The sequence below is a fragment of the Boleophthalmus pectinirostris genome, unplaced genomic scaffold (genome assembly GCF_026225935.1).
Source record: "Boleophthalmus pectinirostris isolate CB_2022bp ecotype Guang Dong unplaced genomic scaffold, ASM2622593v1 HiC_scaffold_7, whole genome shotgun sequence".
In the NCBI taxonomy this organism is placed as follows: domain Eukaryota; kingdom Metazoa; phylum Chordata; class Actinopteri; order Gobiiformes; family Gobiidae; genus Boleophthalmus; species Boleophthalmus pectinirostris.
In genome coordinates this window covers 9,810,490-9,836,237 of record NW_026571473.1, presented here as the reverse complement: position 1 = coordinate 9,836,237, position 25,748 = coordinate 9,810,490, and the positions used below count along the sequence as shown (strand labels likewise).

The following is a 25,748-nucleotide window of genomic DNA, read 5'->3' as shown; positions in this document are numbered from 1 at the left end:
TTGTGTAATATTGGACCTTTAAGGCAAAGCGATAACACCTTCATGGCACAATCCCACATCCAAAAAGTTACAGAATGCACCTTTATCTGTTAGCACTCTATGAAGCCTTTTAAGCACTCAGGGAATCTGGCAACAGGTGTTTTGTCGCAACAGGTTTTCATAAACCTGAAAATGTGTGTTCAGTAATTACGTAATGTGCATTTGCTGTTATAAAAGACACCTGGAACCATTCAAAATGAGCCTGTGGGCAGGACACAAGAAGTTTACATTATAATCACTGTAGATATGATTTTCCTCTAGTTTAATATCCTCAACTTTTGTTACTCAATTTAAGGCTGGTAATATATTGTTTACAAGATTATATTAAAGGTGCACTGTGTAACTTTTTAGTTAAAGGTCTGTCACCTGCTTGTTGTTGGATATGTCATTGCTCTGCCTGGAATGTTCCACAGTATGACATTAAAGCTCTATCTAACATTTATGACATTACAGGTGGTTTTATAGCTCAACAATATCTAGAAAAACAGGCATTCTGATCATGAGCGGGGTCGCCTCTCCACAGATCTGACCTGTAATTTGGCCTGGGTTGGTCTCCATGAAGATAGAAAAGTTTAATACCATACTGTGAAACATTCCAGATAAAGCAGTAACATCTCTATGGAGAAAAGCTTTTGACAGACCCTCCATCAGAAAAGTTACATAGTGCACCTTTAAAGTAGCTGTTCTGTTGTGAATCTATTGTTTTATTTATTATAAGAAAGCAGTCAAAAAGTATCAGAAGTGTCAGAAGGGTGTTCGTTCTGCACTTTTGACACTGTTAGGATCTGTCCACATGACAAAGTTTTTTGGTTGAAATGTTGAAGTTTGCATTCGTTTTAGTCTCTCGTCCACACGGAGCCGGAGTTTCAGGTGGACGAAAACGGTGTTTTGTGAGAACGGGTTCCAGAGTGGAGAAATCTGAGAATGCCGGCGTTGTGTTGTGAGGACAAGCAAACCGCAGCGTTTGGAAAATGATGACATCACAGCCCTTGAACGACCCTCTGCTGACCGCAAGGCCGTGGCTGAAATGATACAGGTGTAACCCATGGAGCCGCTCCCGTCGCCCAGCAACCAAGACACGCTGCTGATGCTAATGCTAACAACACACACCACGCAGATTACGCAAACGAATCAATAACAAAGATTACGCACAAGTAATTTAAACTGTTGGAATTTGAGACCAAGTTATTGTAATAATTCTCATCTAAATCTTATGGCTAAAAACTAAAATTTATGTTTAACTTTTGCAAAACAAAACGTCTGTATTTCTGAGATACATGTAAAATAGACTGAATTACCTTAAAGTAAAAAAAAAAATAAAAATGGTGATGAGATCTGCATTATTAAATATTATTATCATTGTTAACAGCGCCACATACAGGTGTGGCACATGTATTACGTCGTATTCACTTGCTCTGTTGTCGCCTGGACATGAATAATTATTGATCCGACACGTGTGTGGATGCGAATTTTTTTCAGTCAAAAAAAAAAATAAAGTTCAGGAGTGTCAAAAAAAAAATCAAAAAAAAAAAAATCAGGAGCATCAAAAAAAAAAAAAAAAAAAAAAGTTCAGGAGCGTAAAAAAAATAAATAAATAAAAATAAAATTCAGGAGCATAAAAAAAATAAAATAAAATAAAATAGATATTCACATGTTAAACACACAAATCCTCCGTATTTCGGTTTCTCTCAAACTGAAAACAATCTCTTCCACCTTGTGATGTCATGCGGTAATACAGGAAGTGCTCCACTGTGTTTTTAACTTCACACATCTTCACTAGAATCATTTGGATCATTTGAAGCTGTACATTTGAACATGCTTTAAAGCGCAGAAGAATCCGCTGTGTTTAATATTTAACTCTAAATATCTGGCCAAAGCGTCATGTCGTCTTCTTTAACTGCTGCATTTAAATGTTCTTGTATCAGAGTGTGTTCCTTGTATCACCCTGCCGTACCCGCACAGCCGTCTCTGAACCAAAACAGCTCCATGTGATCTCCAACATCTGCTGTGTCACCGCTTCACCCTGTCCCACATTTACATCACAAACCACTTCTTATAAACAGCCCAAATCAAACCCAATATATTTGTTTAATCTAATGTATCCTTGCGGTCGTGCCTGTGCGGTGGAAAGTCAGTGCGCTGATGGGAACGCTGATTCACTCCTCTTTCCACATAAATTTAGCCCAGTGTAAATCAATGGCCAGGCCCGGGCTCAGCTCCCACCACTTAGCTAATACACAGGATACAGTGCTCTCCTCTGCACTTTTCATTTCACTTTGTATGCAATTCTCCCGCTATATATTAAACAGCACCACAATCACTCAAGTTGTGAGACGGGCCAAAGACTTGGGCTTAGGTGTACATTTGATTTGAAAAATGAATCTGCTTTTAATTTAACCATTGCGCTTTGTAAATGCCTGACAGTTCACCCACACCACAAAGGTTACGCGGTGCACCTTTAATGTTGTGTTTTCCAACTTGTTTCATGCAAATAAGAACATTCTGTTGTGTTTTACGAAAGCAGTACTTTGTGACAAAATCAGACTTCTGCGTGCAGTTTGAAACCTAACTGTAAAATATTTTTAAACACTTGGGGCCTGTTTACATGAGAACATTTGCGGGTAAAAATGACAAAATATTTTATCGGAAGTGCCTTTCGTTAGTTCAGACAGCTTTAGGCATTTTCGGGGCTTAAAAATGCAAAAATCTGAAACCATCCTCCAGAGTGGAAAAGCTGAATACGCTCTGCCGTAGCGTTTCCATCTACACTGCGCAAGACACAAAACTCTGATCAGATCTGCTCACATCGCGCACGCATTTACGTCACATACATACAGCACACAGAAACAAACATGTCGGATCATTTCCATGCGTCAAATTCCACACACTTTTGCGTCACTTATGCACGCAAATTTCCGAAAAAAAAGTGAAGACGCAACACCACTTTTGCGTCTTCTGTTCAGACCGTCATCATATAAACATATCCTTGTATTAAGCCAAAGATGTTCATTTTATTGTATTTTGTAAATTAACTTCTTGGGTTCTTGTTACAGACAATACAATAAAGTATATTTACCTTCTTGACAAGTTTTGCCTAGTAGCTGCAAGCCATCTTCAGAACTGACTCACCAGAACACAAAAAGACAAAGCAGAGCAGGAAAACCTAAAATACACCATGTCAAACCACTGTAAAAGAAATTATGGATTGGGACGAGGCTCGGGTCATTGGATCGAAAAACAAGAAGTTCAAACGCTGGATCAATGAGGCCATTTAAATCAGGAAGGCACGGACAACATTAACCATGATGATGGAGTGTTCCTCCTTTCACACACCTGGGACACCCTTTTCCAGATAACACCAGGCTGTGGGAGGCGTTTTTCAGTCTGAGCGACCTGCTGGGTCCATCAGGCTGACCACGCCTACAGGAAGTAAGAGCAGTTTATATACGACACGTCACCTCCAACCCCGGGACAGTTCTGAAGATGACTTGCAGCAGCAGCCGAAACATGTCAAGGTAACAACAAGGTACAAGGTACAAGAAGGTATAACAACAAGGTAAATACACTTGACTGTAAAAGAACCCAAGAAGTTAAAGTAGCCTTGTATTGCCTCGCTCAGACCGCACCTGGTCCAGCTGTGACTGCAGAGTCAGAGCAGTTGTGTTGTGATGTGACACTCAGAGTGAGACTCTGCTGAGCTGCTGTGGTGTTGATCTGTTTGGTCACTGTCTTTGAAACGACACACAAGACCATGTTCACGTTCAGACCAATGCACCAGAGCTGGACCTCCTGCAGTCTGAGCCCAGGGTCAGAGAGAGCTGTGTGTGTGTGTGTGTGTGTCTATGGTGAGATGATCTGAAGATGTGCGTCTGTGAATACTAGCGATGTGCCAAAGGATTTGTGAGAGTTAGAAACAAATGAGATTTTAATACCATCCTCCTCCAAGTGTTTGAAAATCAGATACCCCAGATTTAAACTTAGAAATCGCTTTGACTATCAAAACATTACTTTGACTTTGTAATAAAACCCCATGTTGAAACAAATCTGTTCTGCTGCATAGTTGCCCTTTACACATTGTATTGAACCACGCATATTTGTCATGTTTACCTTCAGTAGGTGAGTGTGCAGTGTGCGTGATCTATTGAATAAAAGCCGAGCGAGGCCCAGCACAGATCCATCAGGTCACACTTACAGTAACAGAGCAGCTTCATCTCAACATCACATTAAAGCACATTACAGCAGGCCAGAGCCTCTTTAAACTCAATCATGAGAACTCAAATATAATGTTAGACGCTTAGAGCTCCCATTGATACAACAGAGGAAACCTTTTAGCGCACACAAAGGCAGAGCATGTTTACAGTGTGCTGTGCTCAGACGTATCAGTGGAGTCATTTACCCACATTTAGAAATCTATAGAACGTGTTTTGCTGTAGCACAGAGAAGCAGGGATTACACAAACATCGATAATTATTCAGATGTGCAAATTTAACTTCAAAAATAAATTGTACAAAACATGAAATGAAACATAATAAATACCAAATCCATTGAACTAATTCTCAAGATCACTTTGTCACATTTGTCGTAAATACACAGCCTGCCACAGAAAAATACTCATAAGACAGACAGAACACGACAGTTCTCTGCACGAACAAGTTAAAAGGTGCAGTTAAACATGTTTTAATATCAAAATCAAAGCTATATTTTGAAGTAAATTGCATTTTTTTTAAGGGTCCATATTAAGTTTTTTTTCCAATTTATGTTATGTTGTTTCCTCATCAAAACATGTACCTGGATTTGTGTTTTGTTTCATTCACACATGTTTAACACACAAACCCTGCATATTTAGGCTGAGTTCTTCTCTGAAACTGTTATGTCTTCTCATGATGTCATGTGGTAATGCTGGAAGTGCTCCACTGTGTTTTTGAACTCCATACACCTTCACTAAGAATCATTTGGATAATTTCAGACCTGGAAATGTCTCTACTGAACAAGTAGTAACTGGTAACTTGAAAACTACTTCATCACAACAGAGCAGAGCATTTTGAGCTTTGTGAGAGATAAAAGCAGACTAACAGTGCAGGCTTACTCAGACATGTGTGAATGAAACAAAACACAACTCCAGGTCTGTTTTTGATAAGGTAACAACAGGGGTGTAGTGGGAGTGGTACGGGAGGGTAAACACACTACTCCCAACGTGAGATATAAAAAAAAATAGAAAATAGCTACAACTTAAATGACAAACAGCAGCTGTTGGCAATGATGAAAACAACCTGCATAGGCTCATGATGTCTGCACTACTGTCCTATAGTGACCTGAAACATGAGGGACCAGGACTGAACCAGGACTGAACCAGGACTGAACCAGGACTGAACCAGGACTGAGTCTCAGGACGGGCCCGGAGATGAGCCCGTGTAGACTGTCAGGTAATCGCAGGTGAAAGGACCTGTATAGAGCCCTGCACCCCATGGGGCAAAGCACAGCCGTCGCCCCATTGAGCTTTACTTTGCGGACGCTTTGCTCCGTGGGCTCGGGGTTCTCCCTCTCACTCTGTCAAGTCCAAGATTAGTCCTGGTTTTGTCCTGGTTTAGTCATGGTCTAGTCCGGGTTTAGACCTGGTTTAAAACTGGTTCAGTCCTGATTCAATCCTGGTTCACTCCTGGTTTAGTCCTGATTCAATCCTGGTTTAGTCCTGGTTTAGTCCTGGTTTAGTCCTGATTCAATCCTGGTTCAGTCCTGGTTTAGTCCTGGTTTAGTCCTGATTGAATCCTGGTTTAGTCCTGGTTTAGTCCTGATTGAATCCTGGTTTAGTCCTGGTTTAGTCCTGATTCAATCCTGGTTCAGTCCTGGTTTAGTCCTGGTTTAGTCCTGATTGAATCCTGGTTTAGTCCTGGTTTCAGTCCTGGTTTAGACCTGGTTTAGACCTGGTTTACTCCTGGTTTACTCCTGATTTAGACCTGGTTTAGACCTGGTCCTGTTCTGGTTCAGTCCTGGTTTAGTCCTCGTTCAGTTTAGTTTCAGTCCTAGTTTAGTCCTGGTTTAGTCCTGATTGAATCCTGGTTTAGTCCTGGTTTAGTCCTGGTTCATTCCTGGTTTAGACCTGGTTTAGACCTGGTTTAGACCTGGTTTACTCCTGGTTTACTCCTGATTTAGACCTGGTTTAGACCTGGTCCTGTCCTGGTTCAGTCCTGGTTTAGTCCTGGTTTAGTCCTGGTTCATTCCTGGTTTAGACCTGGTTTAGACCTGGTTTACTCCTGGTTTACTCCTGATTTAGACCTGGTTTAGACCTGGTCCTGTCCTGGTTCAGTCCTGGTTTAGTCCTCCTTCAGTTTAGTTTCAGTCCTGGTTTAGTCCTGGTTCAGTCTTGTTTCAGTCCTGGTTTAGTCCTAGTTTAGTTCTGATTTAGTCCTGGTTTAGACCTGGTTCAGTCCTGGTTCAGTCCTGGTTTAGACCTGGTTCATGTGTTGTAGTCTATGATTTATGTTCTGTAGGTGATCATGAGCGGCATTAATATTAACAACATGATTCTGCATCGTTTTAAGTAAAAATGACCTGGCACCTTTATATTTGTACTGAAAAGTGAGGAGTCACGAATTACATACCCCCACTTAAAAAAAAAAAAAATCTCCACTACACCACTGGGAATATTGGACCTTTAACTACCTTACCAGAGATGATGAATATGTTTTTGTTTTTGTTTTTTCTTATTTTCTGGGGTGTCCACTGCCTTGCTGTCTTATGTAGGCTGATACGAATAATTTTGACACATGTAATATACTATATGTGACATTTGTACTACAAGAGGCCCATGACTAGTTTGACACTACACTATCTCCTGCCTCGATCCTGGTTGTGACTAGTGTAGCTCACTGACATATAGGTGTATATGTGTGTGTCACAGTGCACTCCCCACATAGTACCTTCCTCCCTTTTGGCTTTTCTGGCTAATGTGTTGTCTTTCTCTCTGTGTATCTGTGTGTCTGTCTCTATAACTGTGATCTGTGTTGAGCATGCTTCAACCTCCCTTCAAATCTGTTCCTTTTCCACATTTTGCCCGCCATTTTTTTACTTTCTATTGCTTGTACGCACCTCCATCTTTCCTCCCTATGCCCCCTTTTTTCCTTTTGGATGTTCTCGATGTCTGATGTCTCTTGTTCATGTGTCTTTTACTGTTTTTGTCCCGTCCTCCATCTTGGTCTCCATCATGTGTCCTCCTCTAGCCTTTGTGACTTTGCTGAACGGGGACCAGGCTCAGGATGCCATCCGCTCCCTCCACCACAGCACTGTTCGCGGGCGCTTGATCAACGTGACCCTGCAGCCCACAGACTCTCTGCTCTGCGTCACCAACCTGCCCCATACCTACACCGCCCAGCAGTTTGAGGAGCTGGTGCGCGCCTACGGAAACATCGAGCGCTCCTTCCTGGTGTACAGCGAGCTGACGGGGCACTCCAAAGGATATGGGTTTGTGGAGTACATGAAGAAGGACTCAGCCTCACGGGCCAGATCCGAGCTACTGGGGAGACCGCTGGTATGTGTGTGTGTTGGTTCAGTTTGGTTTACTTTATTTAAAAATGACAAAATTCATTAAATTTATTTATTTCAAGTTGATTAATGAAGACAAAAGGCATAAAAGTATCTCTGGTAGTACACTTAATGCACATTTCACACACACGTAGAGTATAATAGTAGTTCTAAAATCAGATTCAGTTTGAAAATATGTTCTCAAAATGCACAATTTCTGACCTTGCCGAAGGAGATAAGCTTACTTTTACTACTATTTTTCTACTATGTTGGCATAACACTAAAATAAAGAACAAATAAAAATCCAACGTCTACAATTTAAACTTAGACTTCGACTTAGGCAAACTTTACTTTACTGATCCACAAGGGAAATTATTTGTTCACAGTAGCTCATACATCACAATATATTATAATAACAAAGAGCAAAAATATATTTGTTAGTAATAAATTCAAAATAAGTGGCAAAAATAGAGAGGCTGGTGTCAAATAAGGCATAATATCTAGTAGGGGTGTGACCGTACACAGAAATCACGGCCCGGTACCTTGGTTTTACGGTTCATTTTCGGTACAGTATGGGAACAAAATGTAAAGCCATTTCCTTGTTGTTTATTTGTGTGTTTATTAAACCAACAATTTGTTTTAACATTATACAAACAGGAAAATAAAATAAATACACAGTGCTGCTGAAATGTTATAAAAAATAAATTATTTGTAAACAGTAAACAAAACTTTTTTTTAAAGTAAAGCACAGCACTAACTGTTCCAGCATGAAGTTTTACTCAATCTTCATATTTTTGGCCAGAAAAAACAACTTCATCACAGATCTGCTGCAGTTGTAATGTCCCCCCAGCGGCTGAAAATAATAGACGTTGAAGGCGGAGATCCCGTTCTGGCGAAAGGCGAAAGTGAGGACCGGGGCAGTTGTCACAACTGCAGTTTTACAAGGATTCATGTGGTTCGGAGGGACATAGTCAAGGCGGGGGAAATCGTTGTCAAAGTGGCCACCCTAACTATAAAGCGCTGCAGGAAACACTGCCAACCCAATCACAGAAGAGTTAACTCGTGAATATTAAAGAGCTGAGTCGAACTCACTCATGCACAGCCCCCAAACCAAACATCCCGTACCGAAATGGTTCAGCACAGATACATGTACCATTACACCCCTAATTACTAGTATTTCAAAATATATGTACAAGTAAAAAATATAGAAAAAAATGTAGTAACAATAGGTGGGTCAGGAGAAACAGTGCAAAGATGAAATAGTGATTGACATGGCAGAAGTATTTAGGTCTCTGTGTAGTTGCTTATGGATCTGTGTTTGTGTAAAAGTGTTTATATTTTCTGTGTTGTTTAGGGTGACCGGTCTCTGATGGTGCAGTGGATGGATGTGAACCAGCTGAGTCAGGAGGAGAGCCTTCACTCCAAATGTGTGTGTGTGGACAGACTGCCCCTGGACCTCTGCGACTCCGAGGAGTTTACGCAGCTCTTCTCCGAGACATACAAGCCCGTCTTCTGTCAGGTACGCCAACACTACACCAGCCTTTTTAATTACGAGCCTCTCACTATCAGCGCGAAGGTTGTGGACTGGATTCAATTTGAAACTTCCCTCACTGCTGCCAATGGATTTAATTGACATGTTCAATCACCATAGAAAATTAATTTAGTTTGGCCAGCAGAGTAGTGGGTTCTGTGTTGCCAGATCAGCCAGAACCACACGCTTTAACAAAATTTTACAAAGATGAGTGGGTACGGAGCTGTGTCCTGTCTCAACGATTCCAGATGGTGTGATTGACAGGTGGATTGACCAATCAGAGAGTGGTGTCAAAACAAACCTTTCTGCTTACATGTAAAAAAAATGAGTTAAAACTGAAGCACCAAACTCTTATTTATCTCAGGTAAAAGAATCCATGTATCATTCGTTTTTCAATATAAAACCAAAAATAAGAAAACAACTTGTCTCCAAAACCCAAATGAAAAAACGGATAACGATTATTTTTTGTTTTGTTTTTGATTTTGTGTTTAAATGAATAATGGAAAAAATGGATAACAGCCCTTTCCGTGACTTAAACTGCGATGCCGGACTTTTGCGCCACATACGGAATGAACCAGGACTAAAACAGGACTAAACCAGGTCTAAACCAGAACTGAACCAGGACTAAACCGGTTTCAGTCCTGGTCTCACTTCTGGTCTGATCCCCGTCTCAGTCCTGGTCTGGTCCTGGTCTGGTCCCAGTCTGGTCCCGGTCTCAGGCCCAGTCTGGTTCCGGTCTGGTCCAGGTCTCAGTCCTGGTCTGGTCCCAGTCTCAGTCTCGGACTCAGTCCTGGTCTCAGTTCTGGTCTGATCCCCTTCTTAGTCCTGCTCTGGTCCTGGTCTGGTCTCAGTCTTAGTCCTGATCACCCAACAGTCTACACGGGCGCACCTCTGGCCCGTCCTGACACTCAGTCCTGGTTCAGTCCAGGTTTAGTCCTGGTTCAGTCCGGGTTCAGTCCTGGTTTAGTCCAGCATTGCAGTTTAAGTCACAGAAATGGGAAACAGCTCTTATCTGTCTTTTCCATTATTCATTGAAACACCAAATCGAAAACTGAAAAAAACTTCTGTTTTTTTTTTTCATTTTGGTTTTGGAGACAAATAATGAAGAAAACTGTTTTTTTTTTTTTTTTTCATTTTCTTATATTTGGTTTTATTTTGAAAAACGAATGAATGACTGATACGCAGATGCAAAAGCAGTCACATATTTTGTTCTGAATGATTTTTGGAAAGGAGATGTCTTTCCGCATTTGAGAGAAACATGATACAAATCAGTGTCTGTGGTTGGATTGTCTCAAGTTAAGACAGGTTTACTCACACTCTATGACCCTTCTGCATTCTGCAGAATGTAGAATGACTGTAGAAGTCCCACTGGAGTATAAATCGCAGGAAACACCCAAACCATGAAAAAAATACGACTTATAGTCCGAAAAATACGGTATATATTTTATAGCCAAATCCTCAAATTAGCCACCATTTGCTTTGTCAAAAAATATTTAGTAGAGTTATTTAACTTTTTTTCTTTACTAAACAATTCTGTGTATCTTGCTTCATATATTTGATGTCTTCTATATGTGTATAAAATGTAGAAAATAGTAAGAAAAAAAATGAGAGGTGTGTATATTTAGCCTTTGTAGGATGAGTTTTAAGCATAGTGGGAATGCAATCCAAAATGTACTTTCATATATGCCTTAATACATGCAAATAAAAGGTATGAAGTACTTAGAGTTTATTCAGTATGTTACTAAATGACTTTAAAATGCATGTGTCTAAAAATAACGTATCAGCAGTGCCAGGCAAATATAAGATTATAGGTTTTGTGTACTACTAGAAAACTACAACCAACACAATATTCAAACCATTTTATTTGTGGACCATTTTCCATTTGCTTTTTAACTGCAACCCCCATTCTAATGCGCTTGTTAAGTCTGATCAATGACAGCTAATCCATAACCCGGAAATATGGACCGGGCTCTTGTCTCCACATGTGTGTTACGTGACAGTTTATTACATTGACTCTACATTAAAAACATGACGGGACTCGACAGGCTTAATAGCAGCTCTTGTCAGTGTAGCAATTTATGTTGGTTATAGTCCATTAAATATGCCACATTTGAGAAGCCATTGTGCGATAAATGTTTAGTACTGCTGTTAAGAGCTAGACTATCAATACTGCGTAAAAAAGACAGGAAGAAAATTATACTATCTTTTTGTACTATAGTTGTTCAGTACATCTGGCAACCACATGTTTCTGTTTTGGTGTCCTTCACCCAATTAAAGGGCCCATGTTACGATATTTCTGATCTGTTATAATGTTGTCTCCTCATCACAAACATACCTGGATCTGTGTTTTGTTTCATTCGCACATGTTTAACTCACAAACCCTGCATATTTGGTTCTTCTTCTGAGTTCTTCTCTCAAACAGAAAACACTCTGTTAGTATAAGAAGTGCTCCACTGTGTTTTTAAACTCCATATACACCTTCACTATGATAATTTGGATGATAACAGCCCTGGAATTACCAATCTCTACTGAACTAAAGGTAAAAGGAGCTGTTAACTTGAAAACTAACCTTTTCATGATATCAGTATCACCAAGTGGAACAGAGCATTTTGAGCTTTGGAGATGTAGACAGATTAATAATAAAGTCAATATGTTTGAAGAAAACAAAGCACAGCACCACGTATCATATATTTCACACACTGGAATATAAAGCGCAGTATCAATAATGCTGAATTCTCTAGTGTATTTTCATACACAATGCCCAATAAGGATTAGAAGGCGTTTTATGCGTAACAAATGGACGACACTTGAGACTGATCCCTGAGCCCTGGCATCCGTGATCCATTGGCAGATCATGGCGTAATTCGTCCGTGTTGCCTCCCTGTCTTGGTGAATGTGAATTATGAATGCGAATGTGGGTGGATCATTTAAATGTATTTTTTATTTCATACGAGGAGGACTCAAATTAAATCCACGTCTAATTTGCATAAACTATAAGTGCTGAAAAAACATCTTGCTTCTTGTGTGCTGATGCGGTCACATGATGCGGTGAGCTTCTGTCGGACTAACTCCATTATAGTAACTCCGCGAGGCTCCTGACTACGGGAGCCATAATTCTCCGACAATCCATCAAGCGGTGCGGCTTCATAGTTTACCAAAGTCGTACTAAAACATTTTGACAGATTTTTGAGCGTCAAGTACCACATAAAATCGGTTCAAGGTAAGCACATCCAGAATTAATACATAAGAGGCAGCGGATTATAGGGCGCACTTTTCATTTTTGAGAAAATTAAAGAACTTTAAGAGTGCCTTATAGTCTGAAAAGTACAGTATGTTATGAGACATTATAACATGGCTTAAAGCTCACAAGAGTTGATTTTGTGTGATATAGGACCTTTAAAGAAAATAAATAATGACTTTGTTTCCTGGTAAATCCTGATATTTCTCTGTATTTATTGTACAGTGGGATTTCAGTCTGGTCTCCACGCCCACCGTTGCGCCTCCAGCCAGAACCAGATATGTTTGTGTGATCAGATCTGTTTATGTCAGTGACACACGAGAAACAAAGGAGCTCATTGGTCACACATCATTTACAAACAAAATGACATTTCTCTCACCTCAGATTAACAGTCAGCTTAGTGCTTCACTCATTAATTTTAGATGTTTTTCAGTCCCTTGAATTTTTTTTTTTTCTTTTATTTTTCCTTGTAAGCTGCCATATTTAGCAACATTATTTATTCTGCACCCCAGGAAACAGTAACAAAGGGACACTATCTGTTAGCTGTACGTGTTCAGTACATTGGGTGGCCACCTCTTCCTCTTTTGGTCGTCCTACACCCATTTACGTCTCCGTCCCTCGTCCCACTTATTATTGTCCCACTTTTTCATTGAAGATTAAAGGTCCTATATGACACTAAATTAACTCATGTGAGCTTTAAGCCATGTTAGAATGTTGTTACCTCCTCAAAAACATAACTGGAGACATGTTTGAGTAATCCTTTATTATTAGTCCGCCTTCATCTCCAAAGCTCAAAATGCTCTGTTCCACCTTGTGACATCATGTAGTGATAGTTTTAAAGTTAACAACTCCTTTTACTTTTTGTTTGGTAGAGATTGGTCATTCCAGGGCTGTAATTACCGAATGGTTCTATTGAAGCTGTATGGGGTTTAAAAACAGAGTGGAGCACTTTGTGTATTACAACATGACTTCACAAGGTGGGGACAGAGTGTTTTCTGTTTGAGAGAAGAACACAGCCTAAATATGAAGGGTTTGCATGTTAATTGTGTTAAAGAAACAAAACACAACTCTAGGTAATAAAACATGGCAAAAGGAGAAATTCAATTTGTTAACTGGACAAAAGTTTATTTTGGTCAAATATGTTTCACAGCTCTTACAAGCTGCTTCTTCAATTCTGGTCAGACGCTGGTGGACACTGCCTTCTATCTGCCTGAAGGGATGAGCTAACTACACTGAAACTACTCTGAAACTAACACACCTACTAGTTTACAGTTAGTTAGTTAGACCTGTTGAACTGCACCGAGTGTGGAGTCTTATTAGCAGAATCATCCAGGGTCATAATGGAGCTTTCACACCTCTGGGCCTGACCTGGCTAACCCTGTTGTTCTCTTTGTTTGTTTTCAATTAGATTTGAGGGTCAAGTTTTAAATGGGAGTGTGTACAATCCTTCAGTCATCCAAGTAGAAATCCATGGCAAAAGAAGAAATTCAATTTGGCAACTGGACAAAAGTTTATTTTGGTCAAATATGTTTCGCAGTTCATCCAAGCTACTTCTTCACTTCTGGATACATCTCACCAGAACTGAAGAAGCAGCTTGAACTGAATTTCTTCTTTTGCCTTATAATTAGGAGATAGATGGTGTCTGAGTCCTCTGTTTTTGTTTAAAGAAGGATTCACTTTCTTAACAAAAATAGCCTTTAACTCTCCTCTCAAACCAATTCTTTTCTCTGGCTAAGATCTGTACCTCACTATCCTCACTGAGATGAAAAGCAGACTGAGGTCCACTGTTGCTCTCTCGTCTGTGTTGGTACATCCTCTTGTGAAGTGGCTATTTAGTTTCTCCAATGTAGCTCTCACTGCAGTCTTCACTACACTGAATGGAGTAGACCACATTGCTTTGTTCGTGGCTCGGTGTTTTGTCCTTTTGGGTGAATCAGTTTCTGTCTTAAAGTATTTGTAGGTTTGAAATACAATAGGATTTCATGTGGTCTGAAAAATCCTCTGTAGTTTTTCAGCCATGTAAGGTAATAAAACGGAATATTTCATTTATAACAGATGAAAATAGCAATGACATTCTTGCTAAATGTAGGTCAAATGTTTGGCAGTGGTGACAGTGCTAACAGCCGCTCGAGCACCAGGTGATAAGCCCTCATTCAAAATTCAGAGCGCCGAGCATCCCTATTGGCTAATCCCTCCATCACCGTGGGCAACTGTTTCCATGGCGAGGTGTGGCCGCTGTGATCCTGGCCACGCCCCAAGTCCTATCCTGTTCATTTATTTATTTAGGATATTTGAACGACGAACTACTCCACCCACTTATGCACATTTACAAATCACTCTTATGTGTGTGCGTGTGTGTGTGTGTGTGTGTGTGCGTGTGTGAGTGTGAGCTGGTTTTAGCTCCACCCGTACGCCCCGCTCCCACACGGAAATCAATACACCCACATCACTCAGGTCCCATGATGCATTGTGGGAGTTTAGCTCATGTTGCTCGACTGTTGCAGCGCCAGCAGGCTTTGACCTATGGTTCAGCATTTTCATGTACAGTACACTATGTGCTTCAATGTGTAGGACTACGAGTATGTGGAGCCTCACATCGGATCATTATACAGCCAGAGTTAACGGAAATATTAGAAGATTGTGTATATCATATTATTTTGTGTTTGCCGTTGGTGGTGTGAGTAATCAAAATGAGTATGATATGATGTTTTTCTTGGCCATTATTTCACATGGTTGTTTAATTATGGATAGAATAGAAATTGATGCACAAATATTATAACTAAATTACCAAAAAAGGAAATCATATATTTGTTAGAAAAGAATCCAGTTAAAATGTGTAAATATGTGGCACATAAACCCATAAAAAGGTTTGGATATATCTATCTGATATCTATCTTACATGTAACACTTATAGGTGTCATTTTTCATTGCTCAAAATGCATTGAAAAACATGCATTCTTACCATGAGCGGACTCGCCCCTCCACAGATCTGACAGCGGGACGTAGTATCTTCTATTGGTTGTTTTTAGATTGTAGAATGTGATGATTTCATACACTCTAATCCAGGGGTGTCAAACTCAAATTCTACAGAGGGCCAAAATTAAAAACTGGGACTAAGTTGTGGGCCAAACTGAATATTTTTTGAAAATTTTGAACAACATCTGCATGTTTTTTCTTCTTTTGAGATATGTAATGTTAAACCTTTTCTTATTAAAATAAATGTTTAATAATAGTTTTGCTTAAACACTGAATCCAGAACAAGCAAAATATAAATCTAGAAGCATCGCTTAGTGATACTAATAGGCCCTTTGCCAGCCTCTGGCGCTTGGGCCTAATAATAACACAATTTTAAATAAATAATATCTCTATAGTCTATCTGTAGCCTGCGGGCAGCTCTAATACATATTTCATATGATCTCGCGGGCCAAATATTATTTTATCGTGAGCCAAATTTGGCCCCCCGGCCTGAGTTTGACATGGCTGCTCTAATCTATTGATTACATTGTACTTTGCCATGAAATATTCAAAAGGTAAATGTACAAATGTTGAAGATCATTTCTATTATTGACTCAACCTTTGAACTCACTGTATTACAACAAAAATCTGCATTTTAACAATATTTATTTTAGTCAACCCCCATCTGTATTAAATAATATTGTCCAATGGACAATTGTGATGTCATCTGAAACCCACCAATATCTTGTGTATCTCCATGGACACCTGTTTCTTTGCAGTAGATTAGTTTAATGCCATACTGTGGAACACCCAATCAACAGGTCTAAAAATCATCTGCAGAAGAGTAAACAGGTTTAGATGAGTGCTATACTTCACGGTGTTCTCTGCTTTTATCTGAAGCTGTGGACAGACCAGACCATCTGGACCTGCAGAGGTGTTGCCAGGTCTGACAGTTGTACAGGAGATAAGACAACAAACACAAGTGTGAGATTTATGTTGTGTGTCAACAACATCAGACTGGTGCCATATACAGAGATGTTTCCATGTCAGATTTAAGAGGTGTGATTACTGTGAGAAGAAACATCATCATTTAATGTCCTGATGAAGGCTCCATGGTCGAAATACACTGCTGCATTGTTGTCTGAGTTATAAGGTTTTACCACATTGACAACTACAAAAATATTTTCAAGATACTTTAATGATAATATGCAACAGTAGCTCAGTTGGTAGAGTGTTTCTCCACTGATCTGAAGGTTGGCGGTTCTAATCCTGCTCTTGACATAAACATCATTGGTTGAGTGGTCAGATCCAGTGACTGAGAGGTTGGCCGTGTGATTTCAGCTCCCACAGACGAATGCTGTTGTTGGGTCCTTGGGCAAGACACTTAACTCACCATGCCCCAGTGTCTGCATGCACTGGTGTGTGAATGAGTTCCTTGATGTAAAGTGCTTTGAGTGCCTTGAAGGTGGAAAAACACTGCATAAAAATGTGACCATTACCATAATATTCAATGACTGATAATAAGTACAAACTGTAATCCTTATGTTTTATTTCTATTATTTAATACAGTTACATTCGTTGAGTCTTTCTGAACAGTAAAGTTATGTTATGTAATGCTGATGTTTTTCAGAGCATGTATGGAATCAATTTTACGTGATGGCATGTCAACGTGGTTTGGTAACCTGCCAGTCAAATTTAAATCACAGATTTTTACCTTGACTAAAATATACGACTGTGAAGGGCTTGCCTGTAAAGAGTGACTTAAAGGTCCTGTTGGTGCATCACTCGTCGTCATACTTGGTCTCTTATTTATTTCTGTTCTAAGGTGATGTTTGTGTGGTGTTTTTGCTGTTGTGTTGTCCTGTCTTTGTGATAAAGTACATGATCCCCTGTCCCAAGTAGAGTCCTGCACTGGTCTATTTTTGGAGACCCGCACCCGCCCGCACCTGCGCAGTACTGCACCACACCCACACGTTAACCTGTGATTATATCAAAGTTAAACCCGCACCCGCCTGGACCCCTTAACATTCCACCCATTACCCGCCTGTGCTCATTTTAATTCACACACAAATCAAAAGCATTCTAACTGAAGCATTTATCAGAATATGAACTGAAAAGTTACGACTTCAAGAATTGCAATCACAAAATGAAATTAAAGGGTTACGCTTTCTTCATTACGAATATGAATTCACAGACACGACTCAACTGTCAAAAATACGTCATCACTTCACAGGCATTATTTACTGAGTAGAAAAAACATTGATTGAGATGCCGGACTTTTGCACCACAACGCGCCACAGACTGAACCAGGACTAACCCAGGACTGAACCAGTGTTAGAACTGTCAGAATGGGCTTGGAGGTGCACCTGCGTAGACTGTCAGGTGACCGCGGGTGAAAGGACCGGCGCACGCTCCACGGAGGTAAGAAAAGCCATCACCTGATTGTGTTTTGCGGACACCCTGCTCCACTGGATCAGGGTTCTCTCTTTCTCTTTTAAATCCCAGATTAGTTCTGGTGTAGTCCTGGTCTAGTCCTGATTTAGTCCTGACCTGCCCGTGTGTAATTACTACCTGCCCGCATACCCGCCTGTAAAATTCCAGAACGTTAAAACCTGGCCGTTCCAGCAACTATGGTTACTATGACTCTGGTCCCAAGACAAATTTCTCCCATGGGAGATAGTAAAGAATTTTCTTATCTTATCTTGTCTTGTCTTAATGTGACATAAACATCCAGATAAAAAAGCACTTTACAGTTATATATTTTTTAAAGTCTAGAACTGAAATGTCTTGTTTTTGTCTCTAAAATCGTCACAATTTTATTTTTAGTCCTTATGGGTACTTTGTGACCTGAATAATCGTGATTATCGATTGACATCTCTAGTGTCATAGAACTTTTTGTTTGCAGAGTGAATATACAAAAATACAATCTTCATATTTTGTACTCATGTTGTCTCAATCCTCAGATCTCAAACCTGATTTCAATACAAAGGAATAGACTCAATACTCAAGTCCAATTCTGACACTACAATGCAAATAAAAAATACTCTTTCTTTAGACAGTATACATTTAATTCAGTGGTCCATGGGCTTATACTAGTCTATATGACCTTGAACTTGTTCTTATACAGCTCAAGATCATTCTAAAGTTTCAGGAAAGGTTCATTTTTGTCCTGTGAATGTGACTTTTTTTAGTATCATTACGTGTTCAAATGAGTTAGATAGAAGTTTTAGAATTGATTAAGATCTGATTTTCGATACTTTTGACAACTGTTTCGTAGCCAAATTGAATCCAACCAACCGCTGACAGGCTAAAACAGCTAAATATGTAGTGTATTGAAAGTGTAGTTATGTCCTTATTTATGGCCCTGAGTTATGGGCCTATCCGTTTGCAGGAGGATGTGATCTGTCCGCTGGTGTCAGATTTGGGAACACACACGTGGGCAGTTGTGTCGTCACGGTAACCAGAAACTGAAACTAAAGTTAAGACCAAGACAGACCACCCAATAGAAAAGACTAAATGACTAGAAAACCAAACCAAGGTACGGCAAGAATGCAGTTCAACTATGGTTAATTAAAGGGCCCATACCATGCTGTTTTCTGATCTATGTTATAATGTTGTTTCCTCATCACAAACTCACCCAGAGTTGTGTTTTGTTTCATTCACACTTGTTTAACACACGAACCCTGCGCATTTAGGAGTTTTCCACCTTGTGGTGGCATGTGGTAATACAGGAAGTGCTCCATTGTGTTTTTAAACTCCATACACTTTCACTAGAAACATTTTGATCATTTCAGTTCTGGAATTGCCAATCTCTAAAGAACAAAAGATTTGCTACACTCAGATGAACTAATTTAAACCATCAGTTATTTTTGTTTCCTTTTTGTAATAAGTTTTGTAATTTGTATTCTTTTGCTTAAAGGGCCCATCTCATGCAAAATAACTATTTTCACATGTATCTTCTGCACATAAACAAGCACAATTTGGGTTTTGGAACATCCATTACACAATAGTTATATAGAAATCTTACTGATTTCTTGGAGGCAGTCACAGACCAGGAACTGTGAAAGTCCGGCTATTGCTCATCCCCCCGCCCGTCCTGAGAAAGCACAGGCTCCGCCCTCCAAACGTGACGTAGGCTCTGAGTGAGCCGCCCTTCCTCCACCATCTCAGGGAGGGAGGGGGAGACAGGCGTGCACCCTGATAGAGGTAGAAATAAACTTTTATTCATCATGGAGATACAGCGCGTTCAGCCGCATGTGTTGGACTTGGAGGTGCACGAAGCACAAGCACCGCGTCGACATCAGCTGCACATTACTGATTAGTAAAGTATTAATAAATGCTAATAGATGAACTTATTATATCATGCACACTGCAGTGCAGAACAATGAGCTTATGCTGAGGTGGTGGAGCGGGGGAGGAAGGCGGGTGCGAGACGCTTTCTGCTACGTCAAACACGTCATAGATCTGGTATCTGGCCATGTCATTGTAGCAGCTTTAGTTCATTGTCACGTGGGAGGGTGGCAGAAATACACTACAAGAGTCCATTTTACTTAATATATGACCTTTAAAAGTTGATCTTGACATTATAGTGATAAGTGTTTTTTGTGCTGGAGTGGCAGATAAATAGAAAATCTAATTGAGAATCCTGTTTGATTAATGCACAGAACAAGGTTTCTAATTAAAAAGGTACACTGTGTAACTTTTCTGATGGAAGCCTGTCTGTTTGTCTCCATGGAGATGCTACTGCGAAAATATCCCATAGTGTGACATGAATCATCTATCTCCATGGAGTCAAGCAGGCTCCTGGGCCAAGTTACAGGTCAGATCTGTGGAGAAGTGACCCTGCTTTCAATAAGAATGTATGTTTTTCAAGACAACAAACTCACCTGGAATTAAATAAATGCAAATGATATAAGTTTAATGAATACTGTGGAGCATTTCAGGCAAAGCAATAACTTCCCTCCCCTAAAAAGTTACACAGTGCATCTTTAAACTGCTCTCGTTGGATTAGTCTAGAGCTTCCAGGACCCCCAAAGAAGAATGATAATAATAGAGAATCAATCATAAGCTAATGCAGATGTGGGGCCAGGTTGTAGTGACAGCTCTTCCCCTCTCCCCAGACGCTTCCTCCTGCCCCACAGTGGAATCCCAGATCAGTTCCCAGATCAGTCGATATAGACAGCATGTCCTTGGAGCTCCCGGTGAGACAATCCTGGAACACCTGCCTGGAAAGATCCTCTGCTGCTTCCTCTTATGAATAAATAATTGTTTTATAAGCGAGCACATTTTACTCTAATTCTGTGGGTCTGATAGTTCTAATTCTAGTCTAAGAAGATCTCCTTGGAGACGAGCAGGTGTTGGATTGATTCATGCATGTTTTAGTAGTTTTGTGTTGTTCTTTATTGGAGGCTTGAGTGCCCTGAACACTAATGTTTTCGCCCTGTACTTACTTGTTACTGTAGAAAAAATGTTTTAAAAATGTAATATCAAAACAAATAAAGGAAATTCTATTGTTTACTCTCTTGCTGCAATGAAATGGCAGTATGAAGACTCATCTGTTATCAGCGATCAGTTCTGCGTTGGACTTGTTTTTTATTATTAAGTCGTTTTAGATCAATATCGCTGTTTACACTGAACAAACTGTAAAATAATCATGTTCACAAGGTTTAAAGGTTTAACTTTTCCGTTGAAGGCTCTGCCAACCTCTGGTCTCCATGGTGAGATCTTGAATAAAATGTTCCACAATATGGTTATAAAGTCATCTTTTTGGACTATAAGTCTCTCCGAAGAAGAAAAAAACATATACAAGTCGCACCAGACTAGAAGTCACAGTTTTTTAGGAAATTTATTTTATAAAATCAAAGACAAGGAACCAACATTTCATCTTGAAAGGCAAGTTATAGAAGTAATAGAATAGAGAACAACAGGCTGTTCATATAACTATAGCAACAACACAATATAAGTTTACTAAACTCTCCATCTCACTCCAAATCACTAAATCCATTGAATTCTTCATCCTCGGTGTCACTTCTGAACAATGTGGCGACCTTTGGAGGTAAACGGACTCAGACTCAGTTCCAGTTAGAATTATTTCGGCCTTTCTGAATCCCGACAGGATAGTTTCTGTTGTCATTATGTTTGGTTAAATGTAAAATTTTCAGTAGTACAGAAGTAATGGTGCCATGGACTGACATGATACAGACAGGACAGAGGCTCTTTCTGCAGGAGACATGTGCAGTAGAGTAAAGTGACAGTGGTACAGGAGGAACAGGAGCAGCAGATACTGACACACAAGACTTGAGCCTCTCGTGGTTCAACCCGGAGTATAAGTCACAGGAAACACCCAAACCATGAAAAAAGTGTGACTTATAGTCTGAAAAATACAGTAACTCCATGGAGACAAGTAGTTGCCAGGCCAAGATACAGGTCAGATCTGTGGTGAGGCAACACCCTCTCACAGTCAGAATGTTTTTTTGAGGTATTTTGGAACAACAAAAACACACGTAATTGAATAAATGTACTGTAGATGGGCACCTTTAATAGTAAATGCTAAACAATAAATACTAAAGCTGTTAAGTAAAATTGACTTTTCAAAGCTTTTAACCATATTATAGTTGTTTCCCCTTCTCATTTACCCTTTGGACGTTGTAATATGTTTGAGTAATCTTGAAATCACGTATTTTCAAGACGCTGTATTGCTGTTAAACCCCCATTACTCTCTACTAGGTTGTGTAACAATATTCAAATGTCACGATATCATCACGGAATGAATCTCACATCTCATTGTGATATTTTGTGGAGGTTAACAAAACTGCTAATATGCTACTTTTTTTTTTTCTTAAAATGCCTTGACAAGACTTAATCCAAAGAGCTAAGACTCCAGAGTGCTTAGAACTGTTATGTCTTCTTGTAGTCTGCGCTGAAATGGAGCAAAGGATCATGGTCTATGTAGTTCCCTCTGTCTTTTTTTTTAGCTATTGCTGCACTATAACTCTCACTATTTTAAGAGACTTTATATTTCGATATATTGTGAGAACTTTGACGATACGATATCATGATATTTTGGTTATTGTTACATCCCTTCTCTCTACTTTCTACATTCTCCAATTTTCTTTTCTTATTTGGTGATACACGTAGGATTCAGCAGTGTCATGTAGTCATTTTTTACAACTGGAAAAGAAAAAAAAAAAAGGTCTGTAGCTATCCATCGGAGGTGTTGACTCTTTGTTGTGATGACGTTTACAGCAAAGTCGGCTACTCCCGTTGGGCACCACAGTTTTTTAACGGAGATATCAGCAGACTTGTTTCTTTCATTAAGTCTACTTTCAGACTGCAGCCTGAAGTGACAAATCCGATTTTTTGGCCTCTATGTGACCTGTATCTGATTCTGAACGACACAGATCCGATTTTTTCAAATGTGACCCAGGACACTTGGATATGTGCTCCTGAAACCGATACATATCTGATCTTTTGACATGTGACTTCAGTGTGAACGGCCAAAGCGCATCCATCCGACCTAAACGTTATCAACAAGCCACAAATGTCACTATTCTGTGCTGAAGTAGGCGAAAATTGTTAATGAAGCGAAGCACATCACCACTCACCACTCTTGGCTACGTCTGCGCATCCACACGTTCCTTTCAACGGACTGTCCCACAAAACACCACGGCCAAAAACCTCATCCTTCTCCTTCTCAATCTCCTCCTTAAAACAAATAAGTTGTTCATGTTCTGGCTCCGGTACGAGAGGAACTTTAAAATCGCCAGGTGCTCAATGCTCACGCCCATGTTTGGACAACTTCTTAACTTAAACACAGAGCACGCTCGCTGCAGTTGACGTCATCGTGTCTCCAGTGCGCATGCGGGACACTTTCGGGCCGTTTAATGTTCACACTGTAGTTCACATACAAGTCGCATTTAATTGGAAATGTGAACGACCTCGCAAAAACATCGGATTTCACCAAAAAATCTGAATTGAGCGTTAAGCCCTGCAGTCTGAACGTAGCCTTATACTCAGTTTCAGATGAATATTATGATTTTAAATGTGCAAATTCTAACATAATGATCCACAGGTGTCGCAGATGATAACTACAGCAGCTCAGACACAGTGTTGGGGAGTAACAGATTACATGTACCGGGATTACGTAATTAGAGTACAAATTATGAGTAACTTTATTCGGTTACAGTTACAGTTTCCGTGAGTGGTAACTGGATTACAGTTACTTTGTTGAAATAAATGGATTACAGGGCGCTATTTTCCGGTTTTCACATTTTGGGCTAAACCAGGACTAAACCAGGACTAAACCAGGACTAAACCAGGACTAAACCAGGACTAAACCAGGACTAAAAGCAGGACTAAAAGCAGGACTAAACCAGGTCTAAACAATATGACTCTAACAGTAGGACATAATTTAAGGCAGCAGTGATCTCATATAAAAATCATTTCTCTATCAATAATTTTTTTTTATATGCTTAAGTAAAGACTGGACTTTTTATTTCCTTTTAGCTGACAAAACACAACATCTTATGTTAAGATTTCCTGGTCTTTGCTTCTCTACAGTAAACAGTTGCTTATTCATGGAGACTTGGGCTCAACAGACAATTTGAAGAACAAACAAGAATTTTCAGGACGTGGTTGGTACATTCATGTCGTTTTAAAAAGCACGACAATATCAAGTAATCCAAAGTATTCAGATTACGTTACTCACTTTAAGTAATTTAATGGATTACGTTACAAACTACATTTTGGGGTATGTAATCTGTAATCTGTAGGGGATTACATGTTAAAAGTCACCTTCCCAACACTGCTCAGACACTACTGTATATGTGTTCTCTTTAAGTTATTGAGTGCTTTCAATGTACCGCCAGAAGTTGTACAAAAGTTGTTCTAAACTTGTCTGACTCACTCTCAGGTCCAGACGGCTGAGCTTCTGTGTCGTTCCTTATACATTTGTCTTATATTTCCTCCTAATGCCAGTGGCCGCTCGGCTCCTCTGTGTATTACATAAACCTCGTCCCTCCCACGTGGACGCGGGTAGAGCAGTCTCCCCTCACTCCGCTCTTAACCCGCGGAGTCATCCCCGGGCGCCGCGATTCTGCCGCCGCGGTGAGGGCCCTCCAGGTGCCACTTTAGTCCGAGTCAGCCGGGGAGATGGAGAGACGAGAGGAGAGGAGGGGGAGGAGGGGAGGAGGGGAGGACGGGGTGAAGAATGTCAGCCGTATTAGAGGGAAGGACGCGAGCGAGGAGACGGGAGAGAGAAAGGCTGGTGCTGAAATGCCACGGCTATTAGTGAGTGGGTGGAGAGAGAGAGAAGGATGGAGGGAGGGAAAGAGAGAGAGAGAGAGACAGGTGTGGAGAGGTAGAGAGAGAGAGGGAGGAGAGGGAAGGGTGCATAGGTGGAGAGAGAGAGAGGAAGTGAAAGAGAGAGATGGAAGGAGAGAGAGAAAGGTGGTACAGGGAGAGGGAGGGATGAGAGAAAGAGAAAGGTAGGAGAGGGAGAGGGGAGTACATGGATGGAGAGATACATGAGAGAGGTAGGCGAGAGAGAGAGAGAGAGTGGAAGAAAGAGAAAAAAGGGAGGGAAAGAGAGGTAGTAGAGGGAGGGGGAGGGAGAAAGAGACGGAAGAGAGAGAGAGAGAGGGAGAGGTAGAGAATGATGGGAGAGAGGTAGGAGAGGGAAAAGGAGAAAGAGGGAGAGAGAGGGGGGAGAAGGAGGGAGGTAGAGAATGGTCGGAGAGGGAAAGGCAAAGGGAAGAAGAGAGAGGAAGAAAGAGAAAATGAGGGAGGGAGAGAAAGAGGGACTGGTGGGAAGAGAGTGAGAGGGAGGGAGAGCTAAGGAAGAGGAGAGGAAGAGAGGTAGGAGAGGGAAAGGAAGGAAAAACGAGAGAGAGGACGAAAAAGAGAGAGTGCGGGAGAGAGCAGGAGGGGGAGAGGTGTGAGAGAGAGAGAGAGAGAACGATAGTAGAGGGAGGGAGATAGAGAAGTAGAGAATGGTAGGAGAGGGAAAGGGAGAAACAGGGAGAGAGAGGAAGAAATAGAGGAAGGGGGATGGAGAAGGAGAGAGAGTGGTGGGACAAGAGAGAGAAAGAGGGAGGGAGAGTGGTGGGAAGAGAGACGGTGAAGGGAGAGTAAGGGGAGAGAGAGAGAGGGAGAGAGAGAGGGAGGGGAGGGAGAGAGAAGGAGGGGCAGTGGTAGGAAGAGGGAGGGAGGGAGGGAGAGGTAGAGAACGGTAGGAGAGGGAAAGGGAGCAAGAGAGCACGGAAGAAAGAACGAAAGACGGAGGGAGAGAGAGACCGAGAGAAGGAGGGACAGTGGTGGGTAAAAAGGAGAGAGGGAGCGGGAGGGAGGGAAGAAAAGAAAAGAGAGAGGAAGAGAGGTGAGGAGAGAGACGAAGGAAGAGAGGAAGGGAGAAAGAGAGAAGAAAAGATAGAGAAAAAGACAGAGGTGGGAAGAGAGAGAGAGATGGCT

The 25,748-nt window shown here is 40.7% G+C and overlaps 1 protein-coding gene across 1 annotated transcript in view; it reads left to right on the top strand.

Moving 5' to 3' along the window:
• raver2 (ribonucleoprotein, PTB-binding 2) overlaps window positions 1-25,748 on the top strand; it is a 249,941-nt gene that overhangs the window by 130,376 nt on the left and 93,817 nt on the right. Inside the window, 2 exon segments of the mRNA XM_055164999.1 lie at window positions 7,257-7,564; window positions 8,912-9,076. Of these exon segments, the coding sequence (XP_055020974.1) occupies window positions 7,257-7,564; window positions 8,912-9,076 (473 nt within the window).